This window comes from Schistocerca gregaria, chromosome 11 (assembly GCF_023897955.1).
Source record: "Schistocerca gregaria isolate iqSchGreg1 chromosome 11, iqSchGreg1.2, whole genome shotgun sequence".
In the NCBI taxonomy this organism is placed as follows: domain Eukaryota; kingdom Metazoa; phylum Arthropoda; class Insecta; order Orthoptera; family Acrididae; genus Schistocerca; species Schistocerca gregaria.
Window position 1 is genome coordinate 144,971,852 of NC_064930.1, and position 20,719 is coordinate 144,992,570.

The 20,719-nt window shown below is 42.9% G+C and overlaps 1 protein-coding gene across 1 annotated transcript in view; it reads left to right on the forward strand.

Moving 5' to 3' along the window:
- LOC126295266 (uncharacterized) overlaps nucleotides 1–20,719 on the forward strand; it is a 710,311-nt gene that overhangs the window by 400,184 nt on the left and 289,408 nt on the right. Inside the window, exons 39-42 of the mRNA XM_049987689.1 lie at nucleotides 1,834–2,193; nucleotides 9,964–10,130; nucleotides 16,843–17,026; nucleotides 19,969–20,250. Of these exons, the coding sequence (XP_049843646.1) occupies nucleotides 1,834–2,193; nucleotides 9,964–10,130; nucleotides 16,843–17,026; nucleotides 19,969–20,250 (993 nt within the window). The remainder of the gene's footprint in view (nucleotides 1–1,833; nucleotides 2,194–9,963; nucleotides 10,131–16,842; nucleotides 17,027–19,968; nucleotides 20,251–20,719) is intronic.

Below are 20,719 nucleotides of genomic sequence, written 5' to 3' on the forward strand. Positions count from 1 at the left end.
CGTAGCATCACAGTACTGTCGTACGAAAGGTAACGTACGAGGATGCGTAATGTCTGTTACGTGCTGTTGTGCCGTAAGAGATCCACTCGGGTACAGAGACCCGTTGCCTGAAGTCGTGTCCAATCTCTCCTCGCACCATTTCCCTAGGAATAACACTGTCATGTCTCTGTAAAACAGTGGAAGAGGGGAACCTGTCCCCACGTCACTGTATACTTGCTGATGACAGCTATCTGGGATAGTTCAAAACTACTGAACACGTTGCAATGTCATTCATCTGCTGTCCGTGCTAGCCAATCGTGGCAACACTGTAAACCACTTACGTCGCGGTGTTACCTGCTGCCTGAGCACAGGACAGTAATTCTTTAGTCCGGTTGCTATTAGTCTCTGACCAATGGCACAGGATGAGACAGAAAGTTACAGGGAGTCCGTTACTCGCTCACAGGTGGCTGGCGCAGATCTGAACGGTCACGATGTATTCTGCGCACAGTACGGCGATCTTGTCATAGTGTGGTCAGATGTTGCCAATCGAAACCGTGAGGGCAAACGTGCCTATCCTCCCATTTGCGTGCAGTCTGGCATCAGGTCTCTGTCACCTGTCACATCTGAATGCTCCACAAATCTGGATATTACGCGATTCGAGCAGCTGGCCAAGTGGATATGTGCAGTGAGGCTCCTCTCAGTATCAGTCAGGCTCTCTTAAATGAGGCCCCATCATCTCCGTGATCACTCAACATCTGACACTGTTCGAGCCCCTTGTATACCCTACAGGGCCTGGTAAATACACTGAACGAGAACAACACTCTCTCACTTTGGTAGCCATTCTACCTGTGAGAGAGAATTGCAGCTCTGGTCGTTTACATATATTTACCAATAGTGTGTCTGTGTAGAAAGTTACAGTGACTTCTGACCATGGCTTTTGGGTGCTTACATATTTTTATTTATGTATGTGTCATGAGATTTTTTATGTATTTATTTTTTTGAGCTAGTGGACTAACACTACTCTATGTACTACAGATTGTATGGGTAAAATCTGTAAACTTCCCTTTATGTTTGTTTATTAGGATATATCTGAAGTGTACAAGGTTTCCTCCTTTGCTGGGTCTATTCTCAAAACTGGTCAGTAGCCATTGTCGGCTGAGTTCCTCAGGCATCAGCAGTGTTTCCTCTGTGCAAATAGATTCCACTATTCTCTGCACCTTCGAGTCCACATTTCCGTAATCACTAACACCAACAGGATAACAGTCTTGAAAATTATTTCATCTCGTTGCCACCAATCTGTCGCTCTCAACCACATGTAAAACACATCGTGTTGCTGGGATGTCTGCGTGCTGATGTGTGGCTGCACGCTTTGTGAAGTGCTCTTTGGCCTTCCCAGAGACTGTGGCTCCTGTATCGTCAGACACACCAGACGGACTCGTTCCTCGGCACTGCTTCGGGACACGGCTTCCGTAGTTCCCGGGGACGGTTACCCGCTACATCTCGCTGGAGCACACTGTACCACAGCATGTGCTCCAGAGGACCTACACTGCTGGAGGCACATCTCTCATCACTTGCCTTCTGATTTTGTACAGACACATAGCATATGATCCGGGACCTGTCAGGTAATGTATCACTCTGTATGATAGGTGAAAAACATTGGTTTTAGTCTCTCTTACCTTAGAGAGAACACCATATGTTTTGCTTGCCTGTTCATTGCGTATCTTATAATGACATACTGAGTTTGGCCTTAATTCCGAGCATCCTTCTCAGCTCAGTTTCAGTGCCTTTCTGCAACCTCCGTAGTGCTCCTTCGCTCTTTAACCATTGTGCGCTGTCTTTGCCCCACTGAAACAGGTACACCACACCAACCTCAACCAGTCAGCCAGCCTCTGAGGTCGGCAGGAATATCTGGTCTGCGCCAGATTTGCCGCACTCTGGCGGCGACCTCTGCGAGCCCGACACTGCGGCGTCATGTGTGGCGGCGGCGGTGTGTGGCGTCGGTACTTTAACTCCTGCACCCGGTGTCACCGCCGACAGAAGTGGTGACGGCGGTACCGGTACCGACAGTGAGAGAGTCGCCACGGGCAGCGGTGCCGACGGGGCGGGCGAGGAGCCGCTCCTCGGCGACGGTGGCGCTGCGAGTAGTGACGACACTAGGCCGCCGTACTCCTACAGGACTCTCATTTCTATGGCGATAGCGCAGTCCCCACTAAGGTCAGTAACATTTCTGCAAAGTGCTAAATATCTTCATTAAAATACATTACACCATCCTTAATATGTGCCATCGTAGTTCAGCACAGTGCTCGGTACCTTACACGTATGATAGATACAAATTAGTGTTGCTCTGGTCATTGGCCATAAGTTTAGTTTGGTCTATTTCTGGATTAGTTTCCCTTGCACCTAACCTCATAATACCAGTGCAACTGCTCTACCTAACTCCACACAGTCTCGGGCATCTTGTCACGGCTCGCGCAGCTCCCCCTGTCGGAGATTAGAGTCCTCCCTCGGGCGTGGGCGTGGGCGTGGGCGTGGGCGTGGGTGTGTGTGTGTGTGTGTGTGTGTGTGTGTGTGTGTGTGTGTGTGTGTGTGTGTTGCCCTTAGTGTAAGTTAGATTAAGTAGTGTGTACGCTTAGGGACTGATGACCTCAGCAGTTTAGTCCCATAAGACCTTACCACAAATTTCCAAATTTGAACTTTGTCGACAATGATGAAGATTTTTTAAATTTTATTATTTAATTTTTTTTTGTTTCCATTGGTCTTCTGACTGGTTTGTTGTGGCCCCCATGACCAACTTCAGCATGGCAGTTGTCCTCAGTTATTTGTCAAAATATTTAAACTTCTGTATTTCCATACAGTTTGTACCTTCGACAGCTCTCTCCGGTACTATGTAAGCCAGGGGCGGGCAGGAAACCTGCATGTGTGCGGTGCACTTGCATGCGTGCAGTTAACAGGTGTTGTGTGTGCACACAGGGGCGAGCTGGCCACCTGCTTACCTCCCCTCCCCACCGTACCGTCTCTCCGCTTCTTCCTCTGTAATAAGTTTTGTTTTCTGGCCTGCTTTATTGAATGATGGAATAAGGTTAGTACGAGTGCTTGAAAGAAATCTTGGTTTGAAAGAGTACCTATTACCTACCATCCGTTGTATTTAATTATCACAGGTGGAGTTTACAATACGTTTAATGTCTGGAACTAAATTTCTACATACAGACAAATGCAAACAGTTACGTAAATTTTCATTACTGATGTTTGCTCTTAACCGAGACTTATTAATTTTCATAACAGAAAAAAATCTCTCGCAAACATATGTCGAGCGTAAAATATTATCTTTGCGGCTTCACGATGAAGACGAGGAAACTCTTGCTGAGGAAACTCGTGATAAAAATCCATTACACGTCTTGCCAAAAGGAACTTGTCTCTCATACGACAATTACGCTTTAGAATTTACAGTGTAAATCTATTAATTCCATTTGCAAACTGGGATGAATATCATCTACAGAAACTGTAAATTGTCTCTAACTATTCAAAACCTTGGGATAAGTGTGATATATCCCCAAATCGCTTGAGAAATTGCTCTTTTATTACACTAAGTACTGGAACATATCGAAATTTATTATAATGGCATTCAATATTAAACTTCCGCTGACCAGCGAGAATACTGTCACATATTATACATTTCGAATTTTCACGTTTTTGCACAAAGAAAAATGATTTTCCCATTCCTTTTTAAAAGGTAGCAGATCTCCACTTCTCCGTTTCCCTGATTCACTCTGCATTTTCCGGTTCTTGAAATAAACGTTCACTACGTAGTGGTCGCTTCGCTCCAACATCCGCAGCTCAGCCCGGCACTACACTGCCGCAACCTGCCGGCTGTCAGCACTCTCCCGTTTGACGATTGCACGCGAGCAGCACACGTGCAGCGCTGTGTGCTCACGAGCTGCATGCAACTTCTGCCTGCCCCTGATGTAAGCTATTCCCTCACGTTTTAATACTTGTGTGGATGTCCCTTCTTCTTATCCAGGTTTATATTGTATTTCTCTCCTTACTGATTTTGCACAGAAAATTCCCATGTCTCACCCTCTCAATCTATCTAATTTTCAGTATCCTTCTATAGCTCCACATCTCATATGCTTGCAATCTCTTCTTCTGTTCTGGTTTCCCCACATTCCACGATTGACTTCCGTGCATGCTCTGCTCCAACTTAAATTTTCAGAAATTTCTGCCTCAGATTAAAGTGTATGTTAGATATTACTAGACTCCTTTTGAGCAGGAACGACCTTTTCGCCTGTGCTAGTCTACTTTTTATATCCTCCTTCCCTTCTCATGAGATATTTTATTTCCAGTGTAGCTGAATTGCTTCTCTTCTTCTATTGTGTGGTCCCCAAGTTCAAGGTTAAATTAATCTGCTGCTACTCCTTACTTTCTGTTTGTCTTATGTTCTCATATCTAAGCCTACTCATATGACAATTTTCATTCGTGATCCCATCAGATACAATTTTCAGCAATTGCCAGTGTCTTGATATGTGCCCAATGCTTCCACATCCCCATGTTTTTCATTCTTTTTAGATGTTCCTTCTTGTTGACTTGTCAGGGCACATCATAATTCCTTACTTAAACATGGTATCTAGTCTTTGGCACTTACTGTAATACCCTATCATTTGCATTTCACATCTGGGGATCTCAAGTTGATTCCGTATTTCTAGATTTCCGGAAAGCTTTTGACACTGTTCCTCACAAGCGACTTCTAATCAAGCTGCGGAGCTATGGGGTATCGTCTCAGTTGTGCGACTGGATTCGTGATTTCCTGTCAGGAAGGTCGCAGTTCGTAGTAATAGACGGCAAATCATCGAGTAAAACTGAAGTGATATCAGGTGTTCCCCAGGGAAGCGTCCTGGGACCTCTACTGTTCCTGATCTATATAAATGACCTGGGTGACAATCTGAGCAGTTCTCTTAGACTGTTCGCAGATGATGCTGTAATTTACCGTCTAGTAAGGTCATCCGAAGACCAGTATCAGCTGCAAAGCGATTTAGAAAAGATTGCTGTATGGTGTGTCAGGTGGCAGTTGACGCTAAATAACGAAAAGTGTGAGATGATCCACATGAGTTCCAAAAGAAATCCGTTGGAATTCGATTACTCGATAAATGGTACAATTCTCAAGGCTGTCAATTAAACTAAGTACCTGGGTGTTAAAATTACGAACAACTTCAGTTGGAAGGACCACATAGATAATATTGTCGGGAAGACGAGCCAAAGGTTGCGTTTCATTGGCAGGACACTTAGAAGATGCAACAAGTCCACTAAAGAGACAGCTTACACTACACTCGTTCGTCCTCTGTTAGAATATTGCTGCGCGGTGTGGGATCCTTACCAGGTGGGATTGACGGAGGACATCGAAAGGGTGCAAAAAAGGGCAGCTCGTTTTGTATTATCACGTAATAGGGGAGAGAGTGTGGCAGATACGATACGCGAGTTGGGATGGAAGTCATTACAACAAAGACATTTTTCGTCGCGGCGAGAGCTTTTTACGAAATTTCAGTCACCAACTTTCTCTTCCGAATGCGAAAATATTTTGTTGAGCCCAACCTACATAGGTAGGAATGATCATCAAAATAAAATAAGAGAAATCAGAGCTCGAACAGAAAGGTTTAGGTGTTCGTTTTTCCTGTTCGCTGTTCGGGAGTGGAATAGTAGTGAGATAGTATGATTGTGGTTCGATGAACCCTCTGCCAAGCACTTAAATGTGAATTGCAGAGTAGTCATGTAGATGTAGATGTAGATGTAGATGTATACAGCATTTTGGTTAAACATAGCATTTTATTAAGGCTTTTATACTATGTGTCTGCAGCTTTCTCCTTTTGTAGCAATTCCTGTTGCTTAATGCACTTTTTGCTAGAAATTACCATGTTGGCACTGATTGCTTTAATATTTCTTTTCTTTTTATGTATATGTGAGGGACAATCAAGTGAAATCTGAACATTAGCCATGGAATGGTTCCTTTCAAAATTAATCACCATAAGTGTTAAGACACTTATTCCTGTGCCATAGCTGTCGGATGGATTTGTCCTGATGACATCTGTTCCCACACTGCCATTTTGAACAAAGGTTACATTTCAGCGATTTGGGTAAAAAACACTTCCACATTTTCTGTACAGCCCAGATGTATCACCTTATGAGTTGCACATATTTGGTGACATGGAGAAAGACGTACATGGATGTCAATCAGATGAGGAAGTGTAAGAGTGGGTACGATTGTAAATTTGTTAGCTGCCAGCCACATTCCACAAAACAGGGATTGACCTTCTCGCCATAAAATACATTTACTGATTACTTTTGAATGAAACCATTCCATGGTCCCATTGTAACAGATGTTTACTTTTAATTTGATTGGCCCTTACAATTGAAATAAGTCACCTTCTGAAGTTACTTTACAGCAGAATGAAATTTTCACACTGCAGCAGAGTGTGTGCTTATATGAAACTTCCTGGCAGAGTAAAACTGTGTGCCGGACCGAGACTCGAACTCGGGACCTTTGCCTTACGCGGGCAAGTGCTCTATCGACTGAGCTACCCAAGCAGGACTCACGCCCGTCCTCACAGCTTTACTTCGCCAGTACCTCGTCTCCTACCTTCCAAACTTTACAGAAGCTATACTGCAAAACTTGCTGAACTAGCACCCCTGGAAGGAAGGATATTGCGGAGACATGACTTTGCCACAGATTGAAGAGTGTTTCCAGAATGAAATTTTCACTCTGCAGTGGAGTGTGTGCAAGTTTCGCAGAATGGCTTCTGTGGAGTTTCGAATGTAGGAGACGAGGTACTGGCAGAAGTAAAGCTGTGAGGATGGGGTGTGAGTCTTACTTAGGTAGCTCAGATGGTAGAGCACTTGCCTGCGAAAGGCGAAGGTCCCGAGTTCGAGTCTCGGTTCAGGACACAGTTTCAGTCTGCAGGAAATTTCATATTGGCACGCACTCCCCTGCAGAGTGAAAATCTAATTCTGGAAACATCGACCAGGCTGTGGCAAAGCCATGTCTCCATAATGTCCTTTCTCCAGGAGTGATAGTTTTGCAAGTTTAGCAGCAGAGCTTCTGTGAAGTTTGGAAGGTAGGAGACGAGGTACTGGCAAAATTAAAAGTTGTGAGGACAGGGCAAGAGTCGTGCTTGGGTAGCTTGGATGGTAGAGGTCCTGAGTTCAAGTCTTGGTCCAGCACACAGTTTTAATCTGCCAGGAAGTCCCTTTACAACAACTGCCAAATTTCTTTGCTATCAGTGATTTCCAAATGTTTTGTTAAATAATTATACAAAGGGCAGTGAACCATTCATTGCACATAATTCATTGTCAGAATCATAGTTGGGCTTAAGGAAATTAGTACACACACACACACACACACACACACACACACACACACACACAAAACAATAGCAGGGTTTTAACAGGTGCTGTGAAAAGTCGTGCCTAGAAGAAGTTCTAAGCGTCTTGCAGTGAAACGGATGTATTTGACAAAGTTGGCAGCACTGCATTTAAGGACAAGGTGTTAGTAGTGTAACACACACTCATTTGTTTCAGTTGACTGAAAACTGATATTGTAGAGCCATGTTGAACCAAATGTATCTATTCTAAAGCATGTCTGCTACAAGCTGGGGAGTGTAATCTCGTTTCTTCTTGTAAAGGTAAACCTACTATCCAGATATTTAACAAATCAGAACAGTTTATGGGGTTGGTGTGATGGATCACAATAATGTGTACAAGTTTGAGGCTGTGAGTTTAAAGCTAGCAAAACTAATGTTTGTTAGTGATGAACAAAGGAGTTGGTGTTCCTCGATCATGAATGATGAGATGGTGAATGGGATAAAAAATACAATTTGTGGCAAATATCAGTTGATTTTGGATGAGATGAAAACAATGTTTGGAGAATCTCCAGATCTCTTCTGTTGAAAACATTATTGACACATACAAGATTTTCGAAAATTATACTCTCTGTGGCTACCAAATCAGCTCACAGATCAACACAAAGTCAAAAGAATCAGGAATCTGTTAAGCGCTTTGATGTTGAATGCGATCAGTTTCTTGAGTCTGTTGTGATTAACAACAAAATGTGCGTTGCCAATACACACTTGAGATTAAAAAACAATCTGGATTGTATTTGGATTCTTCTCATTGAATATTTCCCTGGAAAGAAACAATGGTGTATGGTACTGGAACAAGCTAAGAAAATGATAAATACCAAATGAAGGAAGGAAATGTATATGAAGGGTAAAGGGTGTGTGCTTGCCACATGACAGCGTACATCCCCCACTGAGCCCGTGTCAGCTGAAGCAACTCTTGGGTTCATTGAGTTGGAATGCTATCAGTCACCTTGTTCACAGTCCTTATGTGTAACCCTCAGGTTTTCATCTTTGCACCTCTCTGTAGTTGGTTGCGAGTCAAAAAGAATTTGTACAGAAAATTAGCTTCTGAGTGCCATCAGTCAAGCAGTGAGCCAAATAGAGAATTGGAGGCGTTTTTGGTGAATGTATCAGCAAGTTCATTCCTCAGCTTAAAACTGCATTGAGACAAGACAGTGTTTGATGTAGACTTGTGAATTTGTAAGTCTTCCCAAATACATTCTCTTTTCAGTTTTTAAATGATTGAGTGCTGTTTAATTCTGGACAAGCCTAATTTTTTCCTCGATTTAACAAATGCAACTGACTGTGTGGCCCATGTAATACTTGAATAAGTTGAAACATTATAGGATTAAAGAAAAAAGCACAACAATGGTACACTTCAAATCTGGAGTGGAGGAAGTTGTTAGTTTTATGTTCCAAGGATCATTTGCGCTATAAATCGTAATGATGTGGAACAAGTTACAGAGACATGCAGCATCAGTTTGCGAAATTCATGTAGATGGTTGTCATGATATGTGGAATTCTGACTGTATTATTTATGTACACACGATGTGATTCTGTGATTATGTTACAAATTTCCAGGGATGATGGATGACGGATTTGAGGTAAGAGGCCTCGGTCCAGAATCAACCAAGGTGAAAGTTATAAGCAGATATAAATTTCGATATTCTTTCGGCAAATCTGGAAAATATTCTGTACACAAGTAAGTTACAGTAATTGAGAACTTTTCTGTGTAGTATGTTGTTTATTCCTTTATTAACTCAAAAATTTAAAAAAACTAATAAAACATGAAGGAAATTTTAGTTTATTAGTTTATGTGCATTCTAATCAACCATCTATAAAATATGTACCAAGATGTTCCACAGCCAAGCAGGTGTGGCTCAAATTGCTGCTCCTAACTTTTGTTTGTTGAAATGTCTGTTGTCTGCCTGGTTTGAAGTGGCTCACATCAAGTCATCTCCTGTGCAGACCTCATCATCTCAGAGTAGTACTTACACTTTGCATCCTCAGTTATTTGTCAGATGTATTCCAGGGTCTGTCTTCCCGTACAGTTTTTACCTCTTCATCGATTCTGTAGAGAACCCCTCATCAATTCTTATCAGTTGACCTAATTTTCAACATCCTCTTATTGCAGCATGTCTCAAATGCTTTGGTTCTCCTCTATCCAGTTTTGCCAAAGTCCACGATTCACTATCATATGATACTGTGCTCCAGATGTACACTCTCAGAAATTTTTTCCTCTGATTAAGGCCAATTTTGTTGCTAGCAGAATTGTTTTTCCTGGGAATGCCCGTTTGCCTGTACTAATCTGCTTTTTATATCCTCCTTGTTTTATCTGTCAAGTGCTGTTTTGATTTGTGATGTCAAATAGTATAAATAAATAAAGTTAACACAATACAATATTAACAGAAGTGCTTCTCATAAACTTCAAAGCAGGGAAATCTATATTTCTCGAGTTGTACAAAGTTGAGAGAGGTAAGAGGATTTGTCGGATACACGTAGCGAAGTTGCCGAAAGGTGTGCTCTGCCCCTAGTCCTGACTCGGGGTTCTTTTTTCTTCGGACGATCCTAGTTCTGACGTGAGATTTTATTTGTCCCGCAGGAAGGTGACGCGGTCGGAGATCTACGCTTACATCGTAGGCCGTTTCCCCTACTTGAAACTCAAGGGGAAGATCGTGCAGCACTCGCTTAGCTGCACCCTGTCATCCAGCAAGTGCTTCGTTAAAGTACCGCGGGAAGCTGACGGCAGGGGCATCTACTGGACGCTCGGTGAGTGGCTGGACATCACATCACCCCCTTTTTTATACTCGTTACTGATTAAAAAAAAATAGAATGTTCGTGGACTTCCGTCCACATTAAGGTATTAAAATGCCGTGCACCTTTGACCGAGCACTTCTCGGCCACTGTTGAGTGGAATAACTGCTAGTGGCGTGCTGTTATTCTCTTACACAGTCTGGTTGCTGGTCTCGACGTCGCTGGTGGCCGTTGTAGTGCAATATACGTGCTTACATTAAATCCTTGTGTGGTGTGCCCATCCTCTCTGTCAGGCTGCTGTTATTGCAGTAGATCCTCAGTGGTGTGTCTCTGAGGTACTATTATTGGGAAATTTTTCCTAGAATCTTCATCCTCGAATCTGCTCTGACGTGGCGACACGAACTTGCAGAAATGGAAACTGGTGCACCGTGATCACCTCCACTGCACACTGTCGGGCTGATCTTACAGTTATTCGGTACCTGTACTGTGTGTTGATTAAATTTTCATCATTATGATTGCTTATTTTCAGTACAGAAAAAGCTACTCCTGAAGATGAACAGTTGTAACGGTACTTTGACTACCGCGCCTCTGTGCAAAGATAAGATTTACGATAGTGTATGCAGAAGAGCGCTGCGCCAGTGACAGATTTTTATAAGTAATTTTGATCATCTTTCCTTCTTTCATTCTTTCTTTCTTTTTTTCCGTAGGTGCTTGTTTTTAACAACTCATTTATTACTTCCTGTCTTCATACCTTCAAGATGTGTATTTTTCGGCACTATGTTAACTGTGCTTTTAAGTTGGAACTAAAACTGTATTACGAAACGAAGTTATTTCAGTGTATTTGCAATGGTTATCACCAAATTTATAAATTAATCCTGACAGTGACAACTTCAAGAAATTTTCATCAGACGGAGAACAAGAGGACTAGTGAACAATGAAAACAGATCATCCTACAAGAAAATTAAGAAGCGTTCCAGAGGCAGACACGAAGACTATATTCTAATAAATATTATGTTTTTAACACAATTATAAGGTAAATTTCAACTTATTTTTGATGCTATTTCCTTACAGTCGGTTTTTATAGTGTTGCCGACCCGGTCTGCAACCCCCAAGTCTGCCTTATCCATAACTTATTCCATCAAAATTCAAAACCCAATCAGATTTTCTATTTTGTATTTTCACGGCAGAACCCCGAGGAAAGGAAACGCTACACAGTGTAATCAGTTGTCGGCTGCCGGGCGTGTGTGATGTTCTGGGAGCTTTTGGGGTGGTGAGGACAACATGACACGCCCAGTAGACGTGCGTGTGGACCTTACGACAATCTTTTGGACTTTGAGAAAAGTGAATCATTGGCACGAGGGACAGGGGAGCCTCATACTGACAGGTCACACACACAGTTGGCCGTAGTGCAATGACTGCAGAATGAGTGATGATGAGATGGGTTCAGGACACACAGTATAGCAACAAGAGCAGGCACTGGCTCTTTGCAAAAGAACTACACCACAAGAAGTCATAGAGTTGTTGGACTGGGTCTGAAGAGTAGGTGGAGGGGAGCAGCCAACATCTGGGTGGAGTTCATAGGCAGGGGATCAACTACAACCATTAGAAACAGTTTACTGGAAGCTGGCTCCAGATCGCAACTGGTCATTTGTTGTTTATTGCTGACACTGTACCACAGACAACAGATTCACACGATGTAGAGCCGAGGTGAACTAGGACACTGAGTGATATTCTGTAGTGTTCGGCAGTGAGTCTCTGTTGTGTCTGTTGTGGTCATATGAACACCCGTGTGTCTGTAGACTGTCAGATGAAAGGTCACAGGAAGCACCAGTTCTTGAGACCCATACTGCTCCAACTCGAGGAACCGTGATATTGGGAGTTATTGTATATGATAACATGACTGTTGCAGTTATTGTTGAAGGGAGCCTCGTGCTCGACAGTATGTGGCGACAGTGGTGAACACTGTTACCACGTCCTTCGTGACAAAGGTAACAAATGGCAGGATTCGAGAATGATATTTTCATGCTGCAGCGGAGTGTGTGCGCCGATACGAAACCTCCCAGTAGATTGAAACTGTGCCGGATCGAGACTCGAACTCGGCACATAATGTGAGACCCTAACTCTGTAGTTATCAGAACGAATGCCGTGAGGAATGTACAGATTCCTGACTGGATTGCTTCCCAAACTTGTCATCTGAAGAGTGTGCCCGGAATGCAGGTTGGACTTCATTTGATGTTGTCAATGAACATCAGTTCAGAACAGAATGAAAGTTAATTTAGTGCCCGTTAAGTGGTGAACGTTCGAGAAAGCTCGATAAATATTGGACTGGTGCTTTGTGGTGTGACACATTTAATTTTTGCAACGTAATTGCTCCTGTTATATTGCCACATCCATACAGTATTTTCATTAAACTACTGTTTTATGTTATTTGTCATTAGAGCCTCAACAAACAGAACACAGCTTGTCATTGTTAACGTAGAGAAATGTCAGAAACAGAGAATTTTGGTCATACACAAATGGAGTGTGCTGTTCACTGTGTTTATAAACAACCCAGCGATTGACAAGGGAAGCACCACGCGGCTTTTCACCATCGATTCTATTATGTGCAGAGACACTGCAGTTCTAGAATATTGTAGCAGGCAGGAGTTAGACCTGCAGAGGACCAACACTTATTGCAGGGATTGGCAAATGACTGTCAGTAAAATAAATGTAATGTATAGTGCATAAATAGACATAAAGACTCTTTACTGAATGATTATATAATAGCCTGAATCACTGGAACAGTTAGTCATGGAATATCTGTTGATATACATACAGAGCGATTTAAAAGTGGAACAACTGCATACAAGCAGTCAGGTGAGTCAAATGTCACACTGTGATTCGTTGGAAGAATTATCAGGAAATCCAGTCCAACCAAGGAAAGTATACCTTAAAAACTCCTCGTTCGACCAGTACTTGAACATCGCTCGTGTGTCTTAAACCCTTACTGATAAAGATTGACAGAAGAAATAGAGAAGTTTTAGAAGAAGACTGGTGCATTTCATCACAGGTTCGTTAAGAAGACTCAAAAGCGTCGCAGAGATGCCACCCGACTCCAGTGGCAGAAACTGCGAAAGAGGCATTCAGCACTGAAGCGTGATTTGTTCGTAATATCCAGTGTGTGTACATTCCGTGAGCGTCAACCGACATATTGCTTTCCCGTTCTGTATATATTGTGAGAAGACTGAGAAGGTGACATTAATTGATTAGAGTTGACGCGGAAGCCTACCGACAATCGTTCTGCCTGTGAACTGTTCTTGACTGAAATGGACAAAGGGGGGTATTTAATGCAGTGTCCAAAGTACCCTCACCACATATAATACGGTTGCTTGTAGATTAAAGTTGTAGATGAAGAATTCAGTAAATACACGTACTGTGAGGTTGGTACCAAGCAATTTATTACCTGATTATTCCATTGTTTTGGGTTATGTCAATCAGGTCTATAACTTTGACAGTGAGATAAGCTCACTGGACAAATTATTAATCACAATCTTAAAAAGAGTTCTCTGGCGACTTTGGAGCACTTACTGTGGTGTAGAGCTGTAGAACTGGCAGTCATGTGACCCTCCACTGCTGATGTAAGTCACACCAGTGAAGTGGTGTGTCTGTGCCAATCAGTTGCACAGAATTGGCGCAGTAAGTTGGGGTGGTCTGGAGACGCGGCAGAAAGGAGCTGTCGTGCATTGGATGTGGCAGTGACCACACTGTGAATGAAGCTTCCAGTTTGGACGATAGACCAGTGGAGTGTTTACAATGTCTGCAAGGAATGATGTCCCACTCACAGCCACACAGAGCGAGTAAAACTAGTGGTTGTAAAAAGGCCCTAACTGGTTGGGGACTGGAGTTGTTACGCCTCGTCAGTGACAGTCGGTTGCAAACACGACAGGAATTGTTGCTGCCAATGAATTGGACACGACACCCACCCAAATAGCTACGCGTGTTCAGGTGCCGCTTCTGGGACAGAGAGGTGCACCAGTCCCAGATTTAATCCGCTGCAGGTTGCGGATCGGCGTGCTAGCCAGTCTCGACATGGCTTTTAGGCAGCACATCCCCGTTTGTGAATACCGGGCTGGTACTCGAGACCTCCCTCAGTTACACAAATTTGGAAACATTTAGGAAAACTCCTGTCCACTCTCACATGAATAACTCTACACACAGACAGTTGGCACACCGTACACTGTATCCCGTCCCAGGAAACGGAGCGGAAATTGGAAGGGCATCCAGCCAGCCCTTCGACAAACTACACCGAGTCTGTTAATAACTGTGCCGTATGTGCACCGAATCGAGCATTCCGTCTACATCAAATTCCTCTTCACATCACATAGTTAAAGTTATTATGCAAATATATTTAAAACAAAGATGATGTAGTTTTTGAATATATTTTTCCCATGTGGAATGTTTCCCTCTATTATATTCATATTATTATGCAAATAGTTTTACATGGAGATTAATGAATTATAATCGAGGCATATGAAAATTAACACGGTTGAAATGGGAGTACATTGTGATCTGCACTATTCAAATGGTAGGTCTGCACAACACTAAGTATTGGTTTTATAAGTGGATGTCTGTAAGAAATAATTACATAAGTTGTCAGCTTAAAACAACAGTGTTGTCTGTCCTTCTCAAAGATTACTCGATAATTGCTACAGTATGGATTATTGTGGCCTCATTGAAAGTGATTGCAAATGCCAGCATTCCTTGAGGAATTGTTGGACATTGGTAATTCGTATTCTGCTTCTAAATTTCCCCCCGAGTTGCAATGTGCAGCCTGTGAAAAGCATTGACTGTCATGTGGGAAGCTTTGGAATAATGCTAAGGACAAGTGAAGCTGCAGCTCAATGTTAAGTACACCACATCCGTGCATTTCACACTTATATACAAATTAAGACACACAATTCTTCTTTTCCTCAGCCATTTTGTTTACTTTATCAAAAACAGTACATTCGCGATACAGTATAATCCACTTAGGATATCAAGTTTTGCTTTGTGTCTACTTGACTAGTGCTGTTGCCTGTGTGGTAATTACAAGATCCAAAAAGCATTTATATGCTATGCAGGTTTTCTCATGTTCTCATCCATTTCCTGCAGTGTAAACACTCGTTCACAGATAAAAACGGAGGACAGTGAACACTGACAAATTGTCTGCAAATGTTGATTTACTTGTGTTTGAACCCATTCAGTCTAGTGCGAACCAGGTGTGAAGTATGTGTGACAGTCCAGTCACAACATTTTATCCACATCAAAGAAAATGGTTCTAAGAGATCACCTCTGCATAATTTTGAACATGAATTTTATGTAATTTAGACTTAGAAGGGTCTGTTTTCCTTCCAAAGTTAATGAAAGACAGCATGCACGGATTTGGGTGAATCCCAGCACTAGTTTCATAAATAATGATGAAACTGGCTGTAATTTTGCTGGGCTATAACTGAGAAAACCAATTAAACCTGCTCTTGGTCATCAGTATGTGGTAGTATGATATTTTACTTAATGTAAACACAGTTCATGTAGAAGAAAATGTACATACTCAGTTAATAACAGATTTGTGCTACAATATAAATAAAGTAAGACACACAACAAAAAATATTTTAGACCCTCAAAGGTACATGTGTCTTCACACAGGTCTAAGAAGATGCAGAAGAGGAGCATTGCGCCACCCTCCAACCCGTCACATAGTATTTAGTCAATGAAATTTGCAGAGAAAGCCTGCAATCCTCTTTGGCCCCCAGCCGAGTCCTGGAATTGTGTTATCGTAAGCTTTTGAAGAGTTTTCTATTCGTCAGCTGCAGCTGAAGTGCCGAGTTCACGTGCAGTGCGTTCCTGTGTAGTTGCTACTCTGCGGACTGCTTTCCTGAAAGTCTAGTGTCTGAGCCAGTCGCATGCCTCCAGAAGAGGAGTCGTGTGTGTGTGGAGTGCGTGGTGGTGGAGGTCCTCGTGTTGAACACTGGTGTTGCCATTCGTTCCACTCACTGCCTCTGCGGGTTTCACACGAGTGTTCTCGACTTAATTTTGCTAACAGCGCACTACGTGCAGAACTCGGTTGCAAACGTATGTTCTGGTTGACAAGATCATCACATACTCCTGTTTCCGCTACCTCTCTTACGACGAATCCCTGAACACTGTCGACGAAGTGCAACGCCGTTGTCCGTTCGAGTCTACAGAGATAGCGTCATTGAAGGCCGAGGGTCTGTTTTTGAAGACACAGAGGTCTTGCCTACGCATTGCGGGATTTGACCATCAGAGGGGTACTAAATGTGACTACAAAACACTCCTGTCAAATGCGATGGCAGTTTTGAGCTGAGATATCTATTGGATGTGCAAAAATAAGTCAGGAACACTCGGATAAGAAAATGGTGGAGGCAGTGGGCAGAATAGGTAAGCAGCACCAGGCTGATGCCTCACCAGGGCACAATCTCTTCCAGTGGCACACGTTTACCCCATCCACTGGGTCGTTAACAGAAGAGTCCAGTGTTATAAAGGAACAACCTGTACATGAACCCAAAACTTAGCCTGAAGGCAATGAGTAGGAAACTCGGTGAGAAGTTGCAATGATACAATGTCATGGTGCAGATGATAATCGAAGAAAAACTTTGTCATCCTCAAAGACTTTACATTCAGGAAGCTGAACATCTTTGTGTGAGGTTGAATGACCTGTCCACTTAAGGATTACTGTGTTTGCCGGTTGCAGATCCACGATACGACAACACGTCAGAGAATGGCAAATTCCAGCACCTGGACACGGAGCGGCCATTCCGGCAGGTCCTCTCGGCGGCCGTGCCCGCACTCAGAGTGCTGCAGGCTGCCGATGCCACCGCCACCGCTGTCGGTGGCAGTGGTGCTACGCTGCTCCCCGCCAACCTGCCATATACCAGGTATGACAACCTTGTAAAGTGGCCGTATCCTCACAAACTTTATACGTCACATCACATTTTTATTAATCTACTAGCTGTACCCAGCCACACTTTCCTGTGGTTCAGTCATGGAAAGAACATGAAAGAAAAAGTGTACTTCTCTAATATGTATGGGAATTGAATGTACATCCTAATCTCCTCCTCTCTCCTGCCTCTGTCCATCCTGTCCTCCCCGTTTCTTTGTCCATCTCCCTCTCCTTCCCCCTCTCTGTCCATTTTCTCCTTCTACTCCCCCTCTCCCCGTATCTCCCCGTATCTGCCCCTCTGCCCCCCCAGTTCATCACCTCATTTCTGCTTTACCACCACAGTGATTGTCATCTGAAGTAAGTGATATGTGTATCTAGTTTCCTTGAAATTTGGTCTAGTTGTTTAGCAATAGATGTGGAACACAGTGTGCCCCCACCCCCCTCCTCCATCCACACACAGTACCAAAGTTGTTTCTGTAACACACATTTGCATTGTGTAGCTGGAATCATCCCAGACAAATGACATTTGTGAACCGTCGTCAAGTGTGTCAGAAAACATTGTTTTTTTTTTTTCTCCTGTTACAGTGAAAATGATTTTTATAGTCGAATTTTGTGTGCCCATTGAATAAAGCTGTCCCAGATTAGTCTAGTGCAATGTTTGTTGCATCGATGTGCATTAACAGGGACAGTATAATGTTAAGAATAACCAGTAGTCTAGCACTGCCCTGGCCAGTGTTGTCTACCACCGTCGAGCTCGCAGCGCAACAGAATCGCTGCTGGATTGCTGTTTATTCCTCGTATTTTTCTGTCTCTGTCAATCCGTACACGTAACACAAATATCGTACTAGACTGACGTGGCTGTGATCTATTGTGTGTGTGTGTGTGTGTGTGTGTGTGTGTAAAATTCCATTTTAAATGTACTGTTATTTGATGAATTGACACTTTCTGTTGCTACTGGGTGTCAAATGAAAGATGTGACAAGCAGCAGTTGTTTGGGATGATCGAGTTACACAGTGCAAATACAAAGTTGCAAATATCTGCCGAAATGCAGAGAAAATGCACCTGGTGACTCTTGAGGGAGATTTCAGTATAAGCTGAAAGATACGTGTAATAAAAAGCCACTGCTCAGGTGCAAAATGTCAAACATCACCAATCAAAGACAGAATTAATTTAGCTTTCCTAATTCTGGTCGAGTTTACGTCTCGTTCATATATCGACATTTGCTGTACATACATTTTTCCTCAGAATCGTGAACACACTATGCATGCATTAGTACAAATGAATCTTTATAAAATTTGTACACATTTTGGTAAATCAGGCTAGTAAGACAATAGAATATTATTGCAGTATTTACATGGTAATTATGGACCACATATATATTTGAAACACCATAAATCAGTGTAAGGATTCATACATAAACTACTGTTAGTCTCACAGTAAGTAACATGAAAATGAAAATAATCAGTTTTGTAGCATACAGTGTAATTGGATAGATTAAAAAAAAATCTACTCTCCGAGTGGCAGCAGGAGAACAAACATAACCAGAAAAGGTTTTACGTATGCAAGCTTTTGGAGAAAGCGGCTCCTTCCAATAGAAGGGTTGAAGGCAAAGGAAGAGGGCTGGAGGAAAAGGACTAGAGACGTTCAGGAAAAAGGTAATAGTTCAGAAAAGTCTCCCTGAACCCTGATTGAGAGGAGACTTACTAGGTGGGATGAGGAGGAAAGACCCATCCTGTCTGGTAAGTCTCCCGTGACCCGGGGTCTGGCTGACTTTACTGAGCTCTTATCCCTTTCCTGAACCTCTTTAGTCCTTTTCCTTCAGCCCGTTTCCAACCCTTCTACCAGGAGAACAAGAAGAAGAAGAAGAAGAAGAAGAAGAAGAAGCAGCCACTGACTAAGAAACCTTGCATACGTGAAGCCTTTTTTTATATGCGTGTTCTCCTGCCTCTGCTTCATAATGGGTAATGTAATTAATCAGTGAATAGACAAGAAAGTGTAGAGTATCAGTAGTTGGGAAACCAGATAATTAGTTAAAAATAAAGTAAGTTTATTGAGAGTAGCAAGCAAAGTAGCTAAGGAAATTAATGAAAAGGCTAGTACTTTAGCTGTTAGGTGAGGAATATTATTAATCGTCAAGGACAGATACATATGTAACAGTAACTGTAGTTAATTAACCACAAGTAATATAATAAATTATAAGATTAGCAAATGCAGATGTGTGCACGGTCGCTTGTAGCGCTCATGAGCCAAGCCAACAATATATATAACTTCCACATGGCCTTTACAAGTGTGTGTGTGTGTGTGTGTGTGTGTGTGTGTGTGTGTGTGTGTGTGTGTGTACACCTGTCCTTTTTTCCCCCTAAGGGAAGTCTTTGCGCTCCCAGGATTGGAATGACTCCTTACCCTCTCCCTTAAAACCCACATCCTTTCATCTTTCCTTTTCCTTCCCTCTTTCCTGATGAAGCAGCCGCCGGTTGCGAAAGCTCGAAATTCTGTGTGTGTGTTTGTGTGTTTTATTCATTGTGCCTATATATTAAAAACAAAGATTCCAAGACTTACCAAGCGGGAAAGCGCTGGTAGACAGGCACAATAAATGAAACGCACGCACACACACACACACACACACACACACACACACACACACACACACACACACACACACACACACACAGAATTTCTAGATTTCGCAACCGACTCCGTGATCGTAGGGAGAACTACTTATGTTCTACTCGAGTCTCCCATTCATTTTGCCATCTAATATTAACATTGTCATTTTGGCTTCAGTTTCAAAGTATCCTTTGTACTTCAATTTGAATGTCTTTCTTTAACGAACACAGAACTCCATGAATCTTTAACTGTTGAATGCTGTCTTTGTCACACTGAAAACAGCAGTGTCCCATCGACTTCAATAATTCTGTTGGTCTCCGGTGTCAGCAGTGCAGGTCAGGCTGCCCCCGAATCGTCCCAGCCCGGTGACGGACGCTGCGAGAATGACACTCCGGTGTCATCGGACGCGACATCTGCGGGCGACACTGCCGTTCTGACGTCCGACTCCAGTGGCACCGCCGACGGGGGGGAAACCGCCGCAGGCCGTGCCGCCGACGGGATAAGCGAGGAGCAGTGCTCGAGTGTTGCTGGCTCGGCCTCTACTGCCAAAAAGAAGCCGCTGTTCTCCTACACGGAGCTCGGTGCTATGGCCATAGCACAGTCACCACACAGGTTGGTAGCACTGCTGCAAAGTGATAAGTACTTTCATGAAAATACATCCCACTGTAGTTTTGCACTTTCCACGGTAACTTATGCATATGTTAGACATAAGTTTGTGTTTTTTGAGTCAGCAGTCTTAAAATGGGTTGATGTATCTCTCCTTTTCTGTCACTTGTCAGTTATCATAACTCCTTTTTTGTGTGTGTCATCAGCTTTCTGACTTGTTCGATGTGTGCACCACTATTTTCTCTCCTTTGCCAACTTCTCCATCTCAGAGGAGCACTTTCGCCTGACCACCTCAATTATTTGTTGGAAATATTTCAATATCTTTCTTTACCTACAGTTTTTACCATCTACAGTTTCCTATACTACTGTGCAAATTTTTCTATGTCTTTACCCATGTCCTAACACTCTGTCCTTTCTTCTTGTCAAAGTTTTCCACACAATTATCTCCTCTCTGAGTCTGTGAACTTTCTCATTC